At 41.3% G+C, this 18,939-nt stretch overlaps 3 protein-coding genes across 3 annotated transcripts; 1 reads left to right on the plus strand and 2 right to left on the minus strand.

Annotated features, from left to right (window-relative positions):
- Positions 1-972: 972 nt before the first annotated feature.
- sys1 (SYS1 golgi trafficking protein) lies at positions 973-4,380 on the plus strand. The gene is made up of 4 exons (XM_076268701.1): positions 973-1,182; positions 2,648-2,899; positions 2,978-3,045; positions 3,294-4,380. Exons 2-4 carry the CDS (start codon positions 2,738-2,740, stop codon positions 3,532-3,534), a joined length of 471 nt encoding a protein of 156 aa, XP_076124816.1. The 5' UTR covers positions 973-1,182; positions 2,648-2,737; the 3' UTR covers positions 3,535-4,380.
- A 3,144-nt stretch (positions 4,381-7,524) lies between these two features.
- Positions 7,525-10,004, minus strand: LOC143104838 (neuritin-like). Its single transcript, XM_076269172.1, has 3 exons — positions 9,956-10,004; positions 8,708-8,855; positions 7,525-7,771 (listed from the first exon to the last, which is right to left on the minus strand). Exons 1-3 carry the CDS (start codon positions 10,002-10,004, stop codon positions 7,525-7,527), a joined length of 444 nt encoding a protein of 147 aa, XP_076125287.1.
- A 554-nt stretch (positions 10,005-10,558) lies between these two features.
- Positions 10,559-16,925, minus strand: LOC143104587 (translocon-associated protein subunit alpha-like). Its single transcript, XM_076268702.1, has 9 exons — positions 16,793-16,925; positions 15,943-16,061; positions 15,575-15,668; positions 15,324-15,451; positions 14,717-14,851; positions 14,512-14,588; positions 13,438-13,516; positions 11,776-11,869; positions 10,559-11,470 (listed from the first exon to the last, which is right to left on the minus strand). Exons 1-9 carry the CDS (start codon positions 16,860-16,862, stop codon positions 11,403-11,405), a joined length of 864 nt encoding a protein of 287 aa, XP_076124817.1. The 5' UTR covers positions 16,863-16,925; the 3' UTR covers positions 10,559-11,402.
- Between the last annotated feature and the right edge of the window lie 2,014 nt (positions 16,926-18,939).

The raw sequence follows: 18,939 nt of genomic DNA on the forward strand, positions 1-18,939 counted from the left end.
CACCTTCCTTCTTCAGAGTTTCGTTGAACTAGGCAACACCTCCAGAAGGCTCAACAGTGGTGTCTGGTGTCCCAGACCCTCCTCATGGGTCTTCTACCAACAAATACTGACAATGAACCAAACCAGACAACACAAAACTACCAACAAAGCAGCCTCTCTGCACAACAAATAGGCTTCACTAGCAAGTGCTTATAATTTAACATAATTAAAGCTAATTAGACTTCACACAGTGGTGAAACCTGACAAAGAGATTTTGAGGTTCATGAAAATCATATTTTAATGTCAAATACAAGCCTTCTCAGTAAAACACCGCTGGACCTATTCCTGTTACAGTTAATGTAGGCCTACCCCGGATTGGCAGTCTATTTAGACTTACCAGTGTTTTTTATGTAGGCCTATTTTATGTAAATAGGCCTACACACAAATATAGCTAACTGACTTTTGTATGAGAACACAACATGTAAATGTAAATTAAATTGCTATAGGCTACAGTAGGATAACATGTGATCTCTCTCTCTCTCTCTCTCTCTCTGTATGTGTGTGTGTGTGTTTATAATATTCAGTTCATTACATTACATGAAATCCGACATCAATTTTTCTCATAACATGCATCAAAACACAGCAAGTAACTGATTCAGAAGAAATCAGATAGGCTATTTGATTGGGAAATGCAGTATCTCCATAAGTTCAACTCAAGACTAAAACAAAACTCCTTGAAGCTTTGCATTAGGCCTACCTGATGTCTGAACTCTTTTACAGTGTAGGCCCATAGACAGTGTAGGCCTAACAGAATTCGCTCATCTGAATGGCTTGAAAGGCTACTGTCCAAAACGGCAAGAAACGCTACACATCTAGGCCTAATCTAGGCTCAGTGGTTACCATGGTGGCTACTGTAGACAATGAGAAAGATCATAGGTCAAAGGTAACAAGAGTCGTCGTCCAATCGTAGACCTATAACCCGTGACGTTTCCATTTCCCATTTGCCCATAGAATTGTTGGGTGAAACTTATAGACGCAATATTACACTACTTGGCGTTTTTCTCACCAATAACAATGTTCAATGTAACGCCATTAATTTGCAGTATAGGAAATAACATCGAAGATGCCATCATCCGATTTTGATTAGCTGCTTTCATGACAACTCACTACCGAAAGCAGCGTTAACTTACGGCCACGCAAAGGGTAAGCTATCACTGTTTGTTAGCTAACGCTAGCTATCAGTTGCAAACAATTACGCAGTTCTAAGGCAAATGTGCCTTACCAGATATCGTGGCTATTTTGACCAGCTGTAAGAAAGCTTTTGGTGTGACACCAATGAATAAATTTAGTTACTTGTCAAGTGGACAACATTTCAAAGAAACTGAGTTAGCTTTGTAGCAGCTAGCTACTTAGTTAGCTAACAATGTTTCTTAATGTGGACGTCTGCGTCACCTCATACAACATATATTAGGTCTGAGGAACCAGAAACAACATTAATATGTTTGTGTCATGGACATTCTCAGTGAAACAGCCACAATTGTGCCACACAATTCATACATAATTAGCGTTACAAGACATTCTCTGGCGTTACCTAAAATTGTTGTAGCTAACTGTAAACGTTAGCTAAGTTTGTGTTGCTGTTGCTGGTCAGGCTAGCAAGTTTTCTCGGATCACAATTGAAATTCTCAAAACGGCTTTACTCCATATTACCTTATCGCGTGAACACATCTTAAAAACAATTTGTTTCGGTTTTGACCAAACAGCAAATGCTTTAGTATATCATCCATGCAACCTAGTGTACACACGTCTCCTGTTTTTACAATTTAAATTGCTAATGTCATGTTGGTTCCATGTTGAATAGTCCTACCCCATAAACAAATAGGCCTTATTCCATCGCTTTGTTGTTACATGCAAAAATGTTGAACTAGTTGTCATACCGAGTTGTCATACATAATGTCATATGTGACCTGTCGGACAGCAACAGTAAATCTGGCTTACAGTGGTGCATAGCTCTGCCCAAGGGATGTTTCCTATGTTATACTGTAAAAGTGTAATTTTTCCTTTGCACATTGCTGTTTTCTTTATACTGTAACAGTGTCTGTCAACAAATTGCACTACAAACAGTACAGTACAGTAAAAACTTTAAAAACAGAAAATAGTGCTGCCATGTGCATTTTTTTTTTCATTAGAAAATACTTAGTAAACTGTCTTATTGACAACACCACTAAGCAGTTTGTTCATAAACAATGGCATAAGGATTTGTCGTTTTGATTGCACTGACAGTTTTATTGGTATAAATACATAGGCTACTTGCTTTTGAGAGTCATAAAGTAAACATTTTGAGCAAGATACTTAAGGTAATCCATTATATGGTGCAGTTTGCACTCAGTTATTTTGAGAAGTGCTCTAACTGTTGTCACGTTAATGATGACTAGAGAAATGCAACAAAACGATGGTAAACATTATTGAGTTTGTGTAATTTTAGAACAACTAACCAGGCATTAACGAAATCAGACAATATCTCGTATGGATTGTTTAGGATAAATATCGGTTTATGTGTTTCTCGGTTTATAAATGTTTGCATTGATACTATGCTTCTGTCCATGGGTTTTCCATGGGTACATTTCCCACTGACATAAGGGCTTAACTGGTGCATTTATCTTTTTAGACACCTGGTGAGAGGAGGCCTGAAGACAGTCACGGGCTACCTTCAGTCCACCTCTACTCAGATTCGGCTTTCTTAAAGTGTCACTTCAGAATGGCCAGCCATTTCCGCAGCTACATCTGGGACCCAGTTCTCATTGTGTCTCAGATTGCGTTGATGCAGTGCATCTATTATAGCTTCCTTGGATTGTGGCTTGCTGGTGTTGATAGCCTTGTACAGACAAATAGATCTCTCGACCAAATTTTCAGCTATGAGGTAAGTCTGCAATAGTATCTGTTGTGTGGGATATTTGCTTTTTAGACTTTATGATAATATTGTCAACTGTATTTGCAGGTAGTTGGTTTCGCGACACCTCAAGGCAGACTCTCAATGATGGCATTCATCTTAAATTCATTGACATGGTAAGTTGTCATTACCATTTCTCTCAATACATTTCTGAGAAAAATCAGATGGTAGCATTCCATATAGACAATGTAGTGTTAATCTCTCAGTGGTATGCTATGCACACAGACAATCAGCAGCAAATCTAGTCTAGCAGGTAGTTCTTTAGAACATTTACACCAATGAGCATATTCTTTGATTTGGGATAACTTTTAAAAATCGCATTGCACATGGAAAGTGAAGTAATGGTTTGTCTTTGTATAAACAGTGCTCTCGGCCTCTGGTTCTTCATCCGGCGCGGCAAGCAGTGCTTGGATTTCACCGTCACAGTGCATTTCTTTCACATGATCGGATGCTGGGTGTACAACTCTCACCTGCCCGCCTCTCTCTCCTGGTGGCTCGTCAACGTGGCATGTATGGCCCTAATGGCCGTCATCGGGGAATACCTGTGCATGCGGACTGAGCTCCGAGCTATTCCAGTCAACACCGGACCCAAATCAAACCTCTGAGGGATCATTCGTACTGGCATTCTCGGGGTGGACTGTGGACAGGCTGGACTAGCTGCCATTTTCAGTCTTTCTGTTGCTTTCTGTTGCTACATTATCAATGACTACACTTGACTGAATTGACCTGGAACAAAGGTCTTCTGTCAGAGATTGAACAGTTATGTCAATAAGCAAAGAATGCCCCTGTAATCGCTGATGTATAGATTATGTTGTGTTTTATTTATTTTCTCTGACATTCTTAAGCGGCTGCAATTTTAGAATTTTATAATGATTAGTACACATTTCTGAAGAGAGAGAAAACGGTTATATATGGATCTGTGCATCATCTTGCTTTTGTTGGCCCATAATGAGGTACTATCGTAAATATACAACAAAGTAAAACCTTATTATTATTTTTTTGAGAACTGTCATCATAGCACAGGTAAAAACAGACATGGAGAAGGAATGTTTGTCATTCATACTCAATACATAATAAGTATGCATCCTTTGTAATTAAGAGCGGCTTAAATGTCATAAAAAGCAGTCAAACAAATATTTACTTGACTTGGCCAGAAATGGGTACAATCCAGATATGCAATATGCATTTCAGATAGGAATAGATCACACAACCTGTGCTGAATACTTGAGAAGGGATACAAGGTTAACAAGAGGTTTACTGACTTTGTGCCCTGTTCATGAAAAGCAGCCACCATTCGGGCATCATTTTTGTACATTTTATTATGTGGTGTGCTTTATTTTAACAATTTAAACTGATGCACTATTTAAACTAATTGGACAGGAAGTCATAATCTTTCCCTGGGTTACCTCAAGTTTGCTTTAATAAATTCATTCATTCAGATTTGCTAATGACTTGAATCCCACACTTCGACTTTTAATACAATTAAAAAGTGTACCTTTTTGCACACTGCTTCCAACTTGTAATTCCCAAACATTATTCCATGGGTCATACATTGTAATGGTACAGACGTACTGGCAATACAGTACAGTATAGTAAGTATCTATCTATCTAGTAATTATCTATTGTTCATAATTGTTATTCGTGCTCCTGGTTCTTGAATTATATATGTTTTATGGAATAACTTTGACCACTAACTTGGGAAGGCAAGCATTTCAGCCCATGTATTTGCATTACCATGTAAATGATAAAAGCGTACATTGTTGCTACCACTATTCCTTAGGAGGAACCCTGCCCAGGCTAGGAGTCAAGGAACCCATGACTAGTCCTTTGCTTCAGCAATACTTGCCCGACATGTTCAGTCTTATCACTCACAAGCACACACACTCACTCTATTCTTGTGAGTGAGTGTGTACACTAATGATCTGCTATGGATTTGGGCTCTCTTGCTGTCGCCAATGTCTCAGTGCCGAAATGGGCAAGGAAGCAGGTATTCTGTTTGCTCTTGCCGTGTGGAGTGAAGCCACTGAAGGAAGGAGCCGCAGATCGTGGACAGGCTTTCGAGCAACACAAGCATTCGATAAGCCTCTGATTACAGGCACTCGGATGGTTTCTGCGAGATGACAAGATGGGGGAGTGATCTGCACACTGCCTGGCTGCATTTCCCTTCCTATTTACCTTGGTAAATGGCAGCTAAGAGGAAGGAGGGGAGCCGTTACGACGGCCAATATAGACTCATGAATATTTGATACTCTCTAAAGGGTATTGCTCTGCCTGCAACCCCCCACCCCTTCACCCCCTGAGGACACACACACTCCACCACCACTATAATGAACAGCATATCAGCAGATGGAAGCATGTTAATTAAAGACTGATGGGCAGCTGTTACACACAGTATGAAATCCTCATTAACAGGAACAGGGCGTTTGCCATTTAGGTCCTAATCCCTGCATGCACCTAGGGCTAAAGCACCCCTAACCCCAGAGATGAGGTTTTTGAATGAGATTAATTAAAATGTGCCCGACTTTAACGACTTTTGGACCCACCCCCCACATAGAGGTACTGCAGTGAATGCTAGAGCATTTGGCTGTAAGCTTGACACTGCAGAAAACCAGCTTATGTGAGCCACTGCATTTGGTTGGGAAGGAAGCATAAATAGTGTCTATGTCGTAAAATGCACTGCTTCCTGTACCCAGTAGAGCTTCTCCCCAGTGTCCTTGTTGAATGATAAGTGTAATATTTCTAGAACAAAATCCTTCCCTTACAGAGGGGATTTCATTTCAATTTACAGTTCAGTGTCATTTGTGTCAGGCATGTCATTTCCACACAAGGCAACCGTTTCAGCAAAGAATATTCCCATCATGACAAAAACTAGGGTAAATTGAGTAAGGTTAGTGTCAAACTTGGTATGTCGACCTAGACAGATGTAATGATAGTAGTAATAGTAATAGTAGTAGTAATATAGTCACATACTCCATCTGATACCAATCTGAAGTATTCCTTTCACCACAGAGGGTGGATGCGTAAAGTCTAAAAATGAAATGGATGAAATGTATTCTTGAACTCTTGGAACATTTTAACAAACCTCCTGCTCAGGTCAATATTGATTGGCTAGACATGGATTAAAAAAAACAACAACAGCTACAGAAAGAGCCGTCTACCAGCTGTCCTTGTGCCTGGATTTGTCAAACCAAAAAACAAGGCTCAAACATGGATTTCAGAGTGCATACAACAGCATGCAGTTACACTGAGACTTGCCAGGAGACACACATACTGTCATACCCAGACATTGCGTTGACACTAGGAATGCCATAAGAACACTGACAATAAACTAACATTGGGCACATACAATCTTTATTTTAACAAGCAGAAAACACATTTGACTTATTATAAATCTCTTTTTAAAATCTCTGCATCTGTGAGCCTTTTACTGTTGGTTATTACCTTTTTTAAAGAATAGTCAAATTGATAGCATGGTTGTTTACAGATTACAGAAGTACTGGAGTTAGAATAAATATATGTATAATTAAGACATTTGGCCACTAGATGCTTTCAGAGATTAGTGGCTAAATTCTTTAATTTACCACAAATACTGTATACAAAAACATAAATCATCTTTGCATTCATCATATAATTAATCTCTACTTTCCTGCATCCAGACTACTTTTCTTCAAATGTAAGCCAAATACAGATAGTAAAATTACTGCATACATGCCACAATTCACAGCCATAAAATGGTTGATCCTACAATATCTGGATATTACATCAAATGAAACTTGTGCACACAGTGTGAAGCACACATGCTCAGTAAAATTCCAAGATGCCCTCTTTCCCCACAATGCCCTTAGCCATATTGTTACATTATAAACTGAATTTGTATATTGCCATATGTAGATACTTTCAATGTCAGTGAGTGTCGCTGTGCTTCATACTGAAATTAAGTACTTTAGGCAATACAAAATGTTGTAACTTCATGTTATTGAACAGGGTATTGATTGCATACTGTTTTGTTTTTAATCATTACAGATTTATTACATTGGATTATTGGAAAGTATGTATCAATGCAGTATTTTGTTAATGTCTTTTATAAAGCATCAAGTGTTAACGTTATGTTTTAAGTGCATGGGATGGTATTACTATTACTCTTTTTGGTGTTTTCTTATAGCAGCTAAGGTACTCCAATCCTAACAGTGTGGTTTCAGAAGTGGGGGGGGGGGGGGGGATGGGGGGGCTGTGCTTGATCAGGAGGATGGGTTGATTGTCACAGTACAGGGTCATTCTTTTAACACATCACCTTTTTTCACAACACTTTAAAAACACACATAAAAATGTCACGCCATTCATCTTTTTTTACCTTAAGGAGGAGGCACAGATTCCAAATATTTCATCATGTATTCTTATTTGAATGCCATTGCTTTGCCTGGTGCCTTCTGCATCATCTCATCCAGCATAATCCTCATGTATTAAACATGCTGAGGAAGAAGACCACCCAGGTGGGAGAACGTGCAGGGATGGAGAGAGAGAGAGAGAGAGAGAGAGAGAGAGAGAGAGAGAGAGAGAGAGAGAGAGAGAGAGAGAGAGAGAGGAATGTATGGAGTCTATAGGGACGGACAGATGGACTCTGGCCCTGACAGCAGCTGGACCACCAGGGGAAGCAAGAGCAGGGACATGGGCAGCCAGGCCAAGCCCAGGCCGGGGGCGGCGTTGGGGCTGCACAGGTCGAACAGGCTGCCCTGGAACCGGAGCTTCCTGGAGTCTGCCCTTAAAGTCTCCCATATGGGCCCTGCTTCCTCCTGACAGTCGGAGAGTGCGGTGAGAGCGCAGGAGTGGAACGCCTCCCAGTGGCTGTAGGAGAGAGCAGCAGCAATTACAGAGCCTTCCTCACCGGCATCTTCATCTTCATCTCCCTGGCAAATTAACCATTCATATTGTGGGTTCTCATCCAGCCTCCCATTTGTTTTCAGTTAACGGCGCCCATCTCTTTTCCCCCCACTTTTTCCCATCCTTTAACCTTTATCTTTATGCCTGCTCAGCCATGGAGGGGTTTTATTGCCTACGTTCTTTCAATCCCTAGCTATTAGAATTAATTATGTGTGCGCTAGCTTCAGGCAAGACAGTAACATCTTCATAAGGGAAGATCGCTCAAGATGAAACTGTACCAGTATCAAGTCAACGGATAGGCCTGATGTCTTTGTGTGAGCCAGTGTATCTACCAATCTGGTGGTCCTGGAATGCTTTCAGTAACAATGACACAGAAAAAAAACAAGATGGCCCCTGAATTTCATTACTGTAGCAGGATCCGCTGGAGTCATAAATTATTCAGTTAGAAGACTCAGAGTCTCAGCTCGGTTCATTTCTGCCATGTCCCTCTGAGATTCCAACCCTCTCCCTTTTGTTCCTACTGCCCTTCAATGTAATCCAGCGTTTAATAATATTATTGATTTTTTTATTCTTCCTCCCTCAGTCAGTGAGAGTGCACTGGAGAGATCCTTATCTCTCTAATTTGTCTCACAGAGATTACAGTCCAGTGATACTTTTTAGGTACCGACAGTTATTTGCTCTGTGCATGTCTGGTATGCTTCTTGATACTGTGAGTTACAATGTTTTGCATCATAGAAAATTATAAGTCAACAGCCACTGTTGGAGGAAAAGCATCAGATGATGCTACCTTTTTTACATTTGTCTATTCATGTATGTATTAATGCCAGCCCTCACACATAATTTAATAGATCCTATGACCTTATAACACCTCCAACACGCCCCCTCGCAAAAGCAGCCTACCTGCAGACAGCTTCCACGCCCTTCTCACTGGTGACATTCTCCTGCTGGTTGTCCATGCTCTCCCCCAGCTCCAGGACACAGTCGGAGAAGTCCTTGTAGATGTTCTCACACTTTACATCTGCAGACACCTGGGCTACAGCCAAGAGCACTGGAGGGACGAATAGAGGAGGCAGTCAGACAGAGACACCGAGAGAGTGAGAGTGAGAGAGAGAGAGAGAACTCAGTGGGTAGCCTACAAAGGGAGAGACATGTCTAAGAAATGGAAGTTCAAAGACAAAAAATTAGAAGATGGCAAAAGTAGGTCAGACTACCATCTCGATTGTTGATGCTGCTGCAGATGCTGCTGTGAGATGCAGCAGTAGTGAGGACATACTGACACCCATTGTCTTACCTCATGACATCACCTTTTAAAAAATAAAAATAAATAAATAATAATAAAATGATTAGTGTTAACCTTTCCATTCATTGTGCTGATTAGATTCCCCAAGGATGATATGATCTGTATCAGCGTGTTTGAAAGGAAACGAATGCTACAGTAAAATGCTAAACTCCCCCCTCCTCTTCGAACCTCATCTTTGTCCCAGCACCTAATCGATCTACTGTCAGCACCCCTAGTTGAGATGTGGTATATGTTCCAATCCAATAAATCCAATCCAATAAATCCCGGGCGTCAGCGCTACGGTGGGATGGTTCAAAGGTGGAGTAGTTATAGATGAAGTGGTGGGCTCGTAGAACCTTGCGTCCAATGTACAGGAGCTGACTGAACTCTATGTAATTTGATATCTCTCAGCAGTCAGTGTCCTTTAAAACAAAATATGTTATTCGGAGATAGAGAACAGCATCAGCTGTGGACACTTCATAGTACTTTTTGTCACGTAACTATATATTGTAGAAATTACTGTAAAAGCTAATGCGAATAAAATATTAATCACATGCGTAATACGCGTCCTGATCTTCCCCTTAGACGCTGAATGTCTCAGGTCCCACCCAAACTATTTTTAGTCGCCTTATCGTGATAACGGGGTTTTCACTCTCTTGGAATAACATTTGAGATGGTATCATTCACCCTTCCACTCTAACCCACTGAACAATGACAAATGCCTTTACCTGAACAAAACATTACAGATACTCATTTTTATAAAAGGTTCACTGCATGCGTTAGAACCAGATTTCATATGAACATCCCTACGACGCACACAAACGGGATAGACAATGACTGCATGCACATACTGTTAAGAAGCGCCTTACCTACTGCAACTACGGCACTAAATCTAGCCTCAGCCGACATAAATCCCATATCAAACCCGACCCAGGGCAAGACAAGCCATCAGTGGAAAGATGAGAAGTCAAGTGCGAATTCAGATGAGAAAAACGAGCCGATAATACAAGTATTTTTTCTGCGTTCCTGCTGTGTCAGCAAAACGAAGTTTCCTTGTCCACAAACCGCTCCATTTCACACACCGCGGGTTCAGTTCACACCTTCAGTGCCAGCCCCTCAGTCGCTACCCCGTCGTGCGCTTCCGCCGAGGAGGAGGATGCTCCATTCATTACACCCTGCACCAATAACATCGTACCATCCCCCGGTCAAACGTTTATCAATGGTCCGTCATCGTAAAGCTGACCACTTATTCACGCGTACATCGCCGCCGTACGGTTGTGCAAGATGGAATGGTGTGTTTATCATAGTGCTGACTGTATCACCTTGTCAGCTATATCTCTACACCAAAGACAAATGGGTATACAAGAGAACAAAATCCTTGGGTGAATAAAAAGTGGCAGACTGTGAAGGTAGAGAATGTTTTAGAGACACACACACACTCACACACAAAAACAGACTCTTGGACTACTTACTTCTATAAACGCATAAGTGGAACACTTTGAGAATTTATTTCTTATTTCAAGACATACTTATGCAAACCTTGCCTTTGTAGATGTTATGAGGAAGAAATAACCAGCATCACAGTGATACAAAAAAAGAAAAAAAAACAATCAAAAATATCTTCTCCACAATATATTTCAAAATTATAACTCATATAAATAAACCCAGACCAGGGTTACTTATAAGACAGTGTGGAGTCCATCAAAATAAACTAGGGGAATGGCTCAGGGCATCATTAGTCCTCTTACCTACACACATTTCAAACTGTACCAGACTATAACAGCCAAGAAATAGCTACAGAACAGTTGTAGGAAAGAACATAGACTGAGGACATAGTATCAAAATGGAAATTATTGAACCCCTTTTCTTAAACAAAAATGTAGTGTGCTGTTTTTTTTTTCATTTGGCAAAGAAGAACCACCTCCTCCGTCTTTGGTTTAGTATGCTGATTGAATCACCCAGTCTCAACTCATATTTGTCTTGCAGTGCTATTGCCAGTATGCTGATTAAAAGGATCAGTCCCCACCGTGATCTGTTTAAATGTAAATTTGCTCTGTTGATATGGGCCCCGTCTCATTCATTTGGAGTCCCATGCTTCCGTCTCGTTGGTCAGACAGCTCCGGATGAGATGGCTGAGTCTTGAGTGTGAGAAAGGAGGAGGAGGAGGAGGAGGGTGTGGGGGCATTGAGTGAGGTCTCGTCTGATGGTGACAGCCCGCTTTTTGAGAGCCGTGTGGTGGCTGGGTAGATGGAGCTTACAGCATGTGGGCCTTGAGCACTCGTACATGGATATGAAGATGAGCCACATGCGACTGGTTTACTGGTCTGTGGTGCCAGCTGTTCTCTTGGCGCGCTTCCTTGGTGAGGCTTTCGGGGAGGCTTTGTCTTGGAAAAGAGAGAGAGAAACACAAATACAAAGAGAGAGAGAGAGAAAGAGAAAGAGAGAGAGAGAGAGAACAGAGCAGTGTTTATTCATGAGAGTCTGTCATCTGTGGTGATACATATCTTAGAGCGGTTTTCACGATTAAGCTTTCGCCATCAAACAAGTTTCAAACTAATCAGTGTTTGTACTGGATTGGAAATAACAACATCAGTTTGACGTCAGTCAGCACAGTGACAACAAATGGCGCGTCATGTATTAAGGTGGGCTCAGACATATAAAGACTTCGATCCACATGTACTCTACTCACTCATTACGTTAAGGGTCTCCTGAGGGATCCAGCTGATGTCAACGTCACCCATGCCCCCGGTGCCTGTCTCCACCTTGACTGGAAGCCTCTTCCTCTGCAGGTGGAATGGCACAGATGTTAGCACAGTTCATAAGATATTCCACACAAGCAGACTTTATGGCCCTTTTCAAGTTACTTTCCTAGTTACTTCACCCTCTCCCTCGCCACTTGCACTTGGTTTGCGTGTTCACGTGAAGGGTCCGTCATAATAAGGGCCATCCGAAACCAATTACTGTTAAGTAGTAGTGTATTATAAACCCTTCAACGCAGAGTGAATAAGGATGCCCCCTTGTCGAGGGTGTATGTTAATTGATGCGGCACGTCATGTTGTTTCAAAATGTCATGTTATTTCAATGATGTTTCAAAATCTAAGTTCCGCATGAGTAGGACACGCCTGTAAACAAATCCATGGTTCCGTGATAACCTGTTTCTGTTAGGGAGAGTGAAGTTTGTCTCAAAGCTGAGTGCAGTGTTACGCCCTACACACTAACCAAGGGAACTTAATTTACCTGTAAGGGCTACCCACCTGGGTGCACTCCGTAACCAAGGGGGAGTGGGTAAGGTGAGTGATAGATAGATAGATATTTTTAGACCCCCAAGGGGAAATTTGTGCTCTGCACTTTACCCAAAGTACACACACACACACACAGTGTACACCCATTCAAACACACACACACACCCTCAGCAGTGAGCACACTAGGAGCACACATACACACATAGCAGTGGGCAGCCCTTGATTCGGCATCCGGGGAGCAGTTGGGGGTTAGGTGCCTTGCTCAAGTGGGAGAGCGCTGTTCAGTCACTCACCCACATTTTTCCTACCAGTCTGGGATCGAACCGGCCACCGTTCACAAGTCTGAATCCCTAACCAGTAGGCACGGATGAGTACGTCCTCTCTTAGCGGTACTAACAGCTGGACATGCTTAATGTAGCACTTACCACTACCTTCTTCCCTATCCTAACCCCCATCCCCCTTCCAACCCCTTGACTTCACTTGAACTGTTATTCTATTTGATCCAAGTAGTAGCCTACTTGTTGCTATTGTTGCTGCAGTAACAATATCCTAGTGGGACTGTACCTTTATCGTATCTTGATTGGTGCAAGTCACTTTCTATAAAACCGTCAGTTAAGTATAAGTATAAGTATAAGTATATATACTTTTTTGATCCCGTGAGGGAAATTTAGTCTCTGCATTTATCCCAATCCGTGAATTAGTGAAACACACTTAGCACACAGTGAACACACAGTGAGGTGAAGCACACACTAATCCCGGCGCAGTGAGCTGCCTGCAACAACAGCGGCGCTCGGGGAGCAGTGAAGGGTAAAGTGCCTTGCTCAAGGGCACTTCAGCCGTGCCTACTGGTCGGGGTTCGAACCGGCAAACCTTCGGTTACAAGTCCGAAGCGCTAACCAGTAGGCCACGGCTGCCCCCAACAACTACATGTAAATGTAACATGGTATCATTTGATACTGATCATTTGATGTATGTTTTTCATGCTGTTGGACAGAGTCCTTTTTTTGCTACATATATTTGTGCTAGCTGTGGGCCCAGAACAAATTTTCACTGTAGCCACAATTTACTATACAGAATATATCTATTGACATTCAATATCAAATTCATACCGTGCGGGATTCCAAAACCTGGTACAATCCAAAGGCGCCGAGAACAATCAGTCCACCAAGGAATATGTACATGAACATTCTGCAATGAAATAAGACAGAGGGATAGAAAAAAGGACAACAATGTAAAACTCAGGTGTGAATCAAATGTATTTTATTTCCCAATTCACCCATTAAAAGTTTAAGAATTCCTCAGAGAGGTATTTGTTATGACTCACTATCTGTAAGCACAAAACAGTGTCCATCATTTCAAAACAAGCAAAAAGCACACTAAGGGCCATTCACTCCAAGAATGGTAATAGTAAGAAAGTATCGCTCTAGCTAATATGAATGTCCACACAAATTATAACAATAACGATATGAAGAACAATATTGTTGGGGCTCACGTTCAGAGCGATATTCAGTCAAGTTCAGTCAGTGTGGACACTCATATTGTTGTAAAGACCAGCTTTCTGGCCAACTCTTTTTGCATTTCTAAAGAATGCCTTTAGTTGCAAGGCCAATATTTCAGGACAAAACTGAAAAGGTCTGCCACATGGCTACCCCAATTACAAACAAAGGACATTCATAACTCCACAGGGACCAGGCCAAACTAATTATCATGCAGTATTGTTTACCTCTGAAATCACTGTCAATCAATGTTGTGAATAATACATTAATGTTTGGTCTTGAATTAATACTTGTAATGTGAGCAACACTGATCATGGTTTCATCACAATTTAATGTATTTGTGCTTAGTTGTAGATTAAAAACTACACCGTAATCTTTAGGTGTGAGAACCACAAGCCTCACACCCACACCTATCCCACCAGCTATCCAAAGACCTGCAAGCCGGATGGGAGGGTCTTGAATACTCAAAAGCGTTGAACTTTTGTCTTTGCTCGTTTGCCTTTGCTCTGACCTCTCAGCCTTTCTCTCTGTCTCCGTCTCTCTCTCTGTCTCCCTTTGTCTTCCTCTCTCTATCTTTCTCTCTATCCCTCTCTCTTTCTACGCTTTGTTTGGGCCGATTTCTCTCCTTACATCGTTAGTTACAGTTATCGTATCTGGTGTGAATGGCCCTGTAGTAGCGGGACTTACGTCTCTCCGTCCAGTCCCTCATCCAGCTCAGTGATGGTGACAGTCTGGTTGTAGATGGCACTCTGGAAAGTATTTCCCTATTGGCACACAAATAAACATAAAGTCAACATTAAACAAGATCACAAAATGATCACGCTTCAGCCAAAAATGAACAACATCACTGATATAGATGTGTGCAGAACGATGAGAATGACATTTCTCTCACCTCGCCATCCTGGTAGTTCAGCAAAATGACCAGGCCGAATGGACGGCCAGCCATGGGCTGGGCAGGGATGAAGGAATATTCGAAAGATGCCTGTTTCTCAGGCTGGACCACTGTGCTCAGGGGCAACGCTGTGAACTGTCCCCCAAAAAAACACACACACACACACACACTTCAAATGAGGAACAGGAAACATTAACATAATGTAAAACTATGTACATTATTCACTTGTAATAACTCAGCCTGTCACATTTAACAGAACACACTTAGAAAGAGTACTTCAAGTACATACGGTACCTAAACCGTCTCATAGCTCAAGCTGACTGACTAGACTTTAAGGCATGATCTTGTGTCTAGACATCTGTACATATATTCACTCATTCACCTGTGTAACTCTACACTTCTTAACTTGTTTTCCTTGCACTTTGTCCTACTGAGTAGATTTAGTACTCAGCACTTGCACTTACACAAAATCTCTTACTACTGTGCACAAGCCTCATTTGTAAGTCACTTTGGATAAGAGCATCTGCAAACTCAGTCAATGTAATGTGTATTGATCCGTCAAGAGTCTGACAGGCCAACAGGAAACGCAATGGTCCACTGGACTCACATTCTGGATGTAGAACTGGAAGTCCTGAGGATAACGGAAGGAGGCCTCCAAAGACTGCACGGTGAAATCAGTGCTGCCCTTGTTGGTGAAACCCACAAGGAACTTCACAATCTCATTGGCAGCAAACTCTGCAGGGACAGGTTTTTGAGAGAATGGTCAGTGGAAAAGACTTACTAAAGTCCTTGTCTGAATATGAGGAGAATGAGGAAGAGGAGGAAGAAGACAATGACAATAGAAAAGCCAAGCCATACCTTCTCCAGTCACAAAGATGATGGTGGTGTCAGCATCAGGATGAGAGGTCACATCTGTAGCAGCAGCATCTTCATCTAAATCATCCTCTGTGTCCTGCAGTGGTCAAATAACACCACAGCTCTTATATTGTACAGATGAGTGCATTTGTGCATTTTCAATACTTCTTTAGCAAAGCGTAGTTAAGCTTAGTATAATGTGTAACAGCAATTCACACAACTGTTATATGTAGCATTTCATACAAGAAAGTATGGACTATTTGAAGTGCACTATGCACTACATATGGGTCTAGAGAAGTCACTGGAGTGACACAATGATCACAAGCAAAGCCAGAACAACGACAAGTGTCTGTGTGTTTAGTAACACTCACTGTGTCTGTAGCTTGAGGGTCCTCCACCACCACTTCATCTTCCTCTAATTCATCTTCCTCTTCTTCGACTGCAGCATCTGGAACCTCATCCTCCAGTTCATCCTCTGCGGATACATGCCCTGGAAGAATAGGGTAAAAAAGTTAAATAAAATCAGAGAGCATATCGAATTTTTGATGACATGCAGATGCAGTAGCCTATGTGTATGGATAACATGTGCATTCGCCTTTTCATTGGATCTCGTTGTCACAAAGAATAATGCTACACATTATAGTAGCCTAGTACAATATGCAGTTATTTTTCTGACGGTCTACTTCTAAAGCAGTTGTGACCCAACAGTGTCTGAAACAATTCAGATGGCTGAAGTTTAGCAAATGTAGGCCACCATTTCAAGCAAAGGCGATCAGGTAAGCGTTATTTGCTTACCACGATACATTCTCGTCCCAGAATCTGCCTTCAAATTATAATCTACTGTTGTGCAACACACTTCGCTACAAAAGAGAAAAATGCTGAGAATCAGTGCTTGTATCAGCAACAGCCGTAACGGGAGTCAGTATATCGCTTAGGACACGTCACCAAAGATATGTGTGAGCTGGTAGCACGTTACTGTCAAAAGAACACTTATTTTGAACGAACATGTCAAACAAAAAGTCACGACTGGAATTAAGTGCGACATTGTATCTCTAGATCATATTTGGAACTCGGCGGCAACACAAATGAATGAAAGTTATGCCACGTCAATATAAACGTCTCCAACCCATCAGACACACAGACAGACAGACTACCCTGCTACCACCACCAGATACTCAACGCGAAAAGTTTAGAAAACGTACAAGTTCTAAAAAAACTTACCAACAGAGAGCAGACCGCATGGAAATGCCAGCAGAAACACAAGTAATAACTTTGACCCAAATTGAAACATTCTGATGTTCTATGGCGTGTCACTTTCCTCCCAACAACGACAAGAAAAGGAGAGAAGGGTAAAAAGAGGTGGGATTAAAAAAAAGTTTTAGGCCACGCCCGCTGAACTACAATAGGTGGACTGAGATGCCTCAGGTTTAAAGTACGTGTACTGTTAGAACATCTGACTTTGAATGTGGGAAAGATAAACTCAGTCTCAGAAGTCCGTATAGGTCCTATCGCAAATGTAATCTTCCTATTCAGGATAACAATAATTAAATCAGATCACTTCTGAGAATAGTTGAACTGTTTTCTGTCTTGTCCAATGAACTGTTTCCACACGAATGCGAGCTATTTGTGATTGAAGCAATATTTAGGCCTACTGCAGTTAAATTAAATTAAATGAGCTCCTGTAAATGAGACCAGTCATGATACAGCCTGGACTGAACATCTCTCTACTGGCCATCTGAGGTATATTTCTTTAGATAGCCTACATAGATAGAGATAGATCCTTGCTTACAGAGTATGACACAGTGCAAAAAAGCCCACATTCAGAACAAGAAAAACAATGATGAAATGATAGCTGTAAAATGATAGGCCATCCGCCAGAATTTTCACAGCGAATTGTCACTTTAAACTAGGCTGGAAGGCTAACTATAAACAAATGAAGTAACCTACTATACAGTATGTGCCAGAGGAGGTAATAAAATGAAATGTTATATTATATGTCAGTATAAATTCAGCCTATACAATGAATTCAGTGATAGTTGTTGTTGACAATGCCTTTAAACTGGATGTTTTATCACTATAATTAGTCTCATGTTGGTACTGAGAATAGGCTACTCAGAGGGTTGACTTCAAGAGCTTGGTCTTATTCTATTCTCTAAATCTTTGCTCCATGATTGGAGCAGTCCCATTTCTACATCATTATCTCTCCTGATCCTGGCCTTGAAATAACCTCTACTACTACTGGTTACTCTGTCACTTTCAAAGTAATTATTATTTTGAACTTACAAAGGGAAACCTAAATTATGTGCAGAGGGTAGGAGTGTGTGTCCCAACATATTACAAGATCATCATATTTGATTTATTTGCATGACTCATCAAATCAAGGCAAGCTAAATGACACAGGATATGTTCACTCACTCTTAAAACGAATGTGTTGTTCCTACTGGACAGAGTTGTGTTGTTTTCAATGCAAGTTGTCTTACTTTCAACACTTGTTCACACTTTTTGTGAACAAGTTCTGGTTCTGTATGTGTAGACATGAATGAGTGTGAGAGCACTCATATTATTTGTGGATAATTGTTTGCACTGTGGATTTATAGAGAACTGACCTTGGTCTTGATATCAAAGACGCAAAGCTTAAGTGTTATCCCTCTGTCAATAGAGATTCTATTCTAGGCTAAAGGAAATGTGTGGACATTTGTATTGAGTTACTTCCAGTACAATGTTACAGCATGTTGTTATAGTAGGCCTACATTGCTACAGAGTGGATGTAATATTACTTCAATTAGAAACAGATCTATGTTATTATCACATTGTTGTATCCTTTGGGTTCAACTAATATTGCTCTAATATTGCCTATACTATACCTTTACCTTTTCATTAGTTTGACAGCTGCCTATGGAAACGCAATTCAAATATATAAGATATTGTAAGATCATGTAGATGATTTAAACGTGATTGAGTCAAATGTCCCAAAGATCAAAATAGTGATTCATCACCTGTCAGACTCCCACTAGTGGCCTGCTGTGTTTCCCCAACTGAGCATTGAAGGTCCTTTGATTCAACTCAGACCAGCTGCTGGATTACTCAGCACTATGGAGCTGGGAGTTGGAGACTTCATGACCACACAATCGATTCCCACCTGTACAGGAGCTGCACCAGATGGCACACTGTCCACACCGTGACCAGCTGACCTCGGGCTGTGGTACTTAGAACGAGACACTGACATTGAACCACCCGGAGGAGGATGCTAAAAATACCAAAGGGGCATCATGAATATGTAGGAGTTATACACAGTGGCAAGTTGCACCAGGGCCTATTATGTAACAACTAATTACTCCTCTGATTTATGTAGGGTTGCTAACGTGGTT

This window comes from Alosa pseudoharengus, unplaced genomic scaffold (genome assembly GCF_046254945.1).
Source record: "Alosa pseudoharengus isolate Yale_2024_CS ecotype anadromous, Long Island Sound unplaced genomic scaffold, YU_APseudo_1.1 YU_APseudo_1.1_scf_5, whole genome shotgun sequence".
NCBI lineage: Eukaryota > Metazoa > Chordata > Actinopteri > Clupeiformes > Clupeidae > Alosa > Alosa pseudoharengus.

Bases quoted from the DNA above. Each gene is read 5' to 3' on its own strand.
- sys1 (XM_076268701.1), top strand. From the start codon at position 2,738: ATGGCCAGCCATTTCCGCAGCTACATCTGGGACCCAGTTCTCATTGTG. The intron at 2,900-2,977 runs GTAAGTCTGCAA...CTGTATTTGCAG, and splicing joins ACCAAATTTTCAGCTATGAG to GTAGTTGGTTTCGCGACACC. The intron at 3,046-3,293 runs GTAAGTTGTCAT...TTGTATAAACAG, and splicing joins ATCTTAAATTCATTGACATG to TGCTCTCGGCCTCTGGTTCT.
- LOC143104838 (XM_076269172.1), bottom strand. From the start codon at position 10,004: ATGGGATTTATGTCGGCTGAGGCTAGATTTAGTGCCGTAGTTGCAGTA. The intron at 8,856-9,955 runs GTAAGGCGCTTC...TCGTCCCTCCAG, and splicing joins TAGTGCCGTAGTTGCAGTAG to TGCTCTTGGCTGTAGCCCAG. The intron at 7,772-8,707 runs GTAGGCTGCTTT...TCTCTCCTACAG, and splicing joins GGCGTGGAAGCTGTCTGCAG to CCACTGGGAGGCGTTCCACT.
- LOC143104587 (XM_076268702.1), bottom strand. From the start codon at position 16,862: ATGTTTCAATTTGGGTCAAAGTTATTACTTGTGTTTCTGCTGGCATTT. The intron at 16,062-16,792 runs GTAAGTTTTTTT...CTATTCTTCCAG, and splicing joins ATGCGGTCTGCTCTCTGTTG to GGCATGTATCCGCAGAGGAT. The intron at 11,870-13,437 runs GTATGAATTTGA...TTCCACCTGCAG, and splicing joins AGGTTTTGGAATCCCGCACG to AGGAAGAGGCTTCCAGTCAA.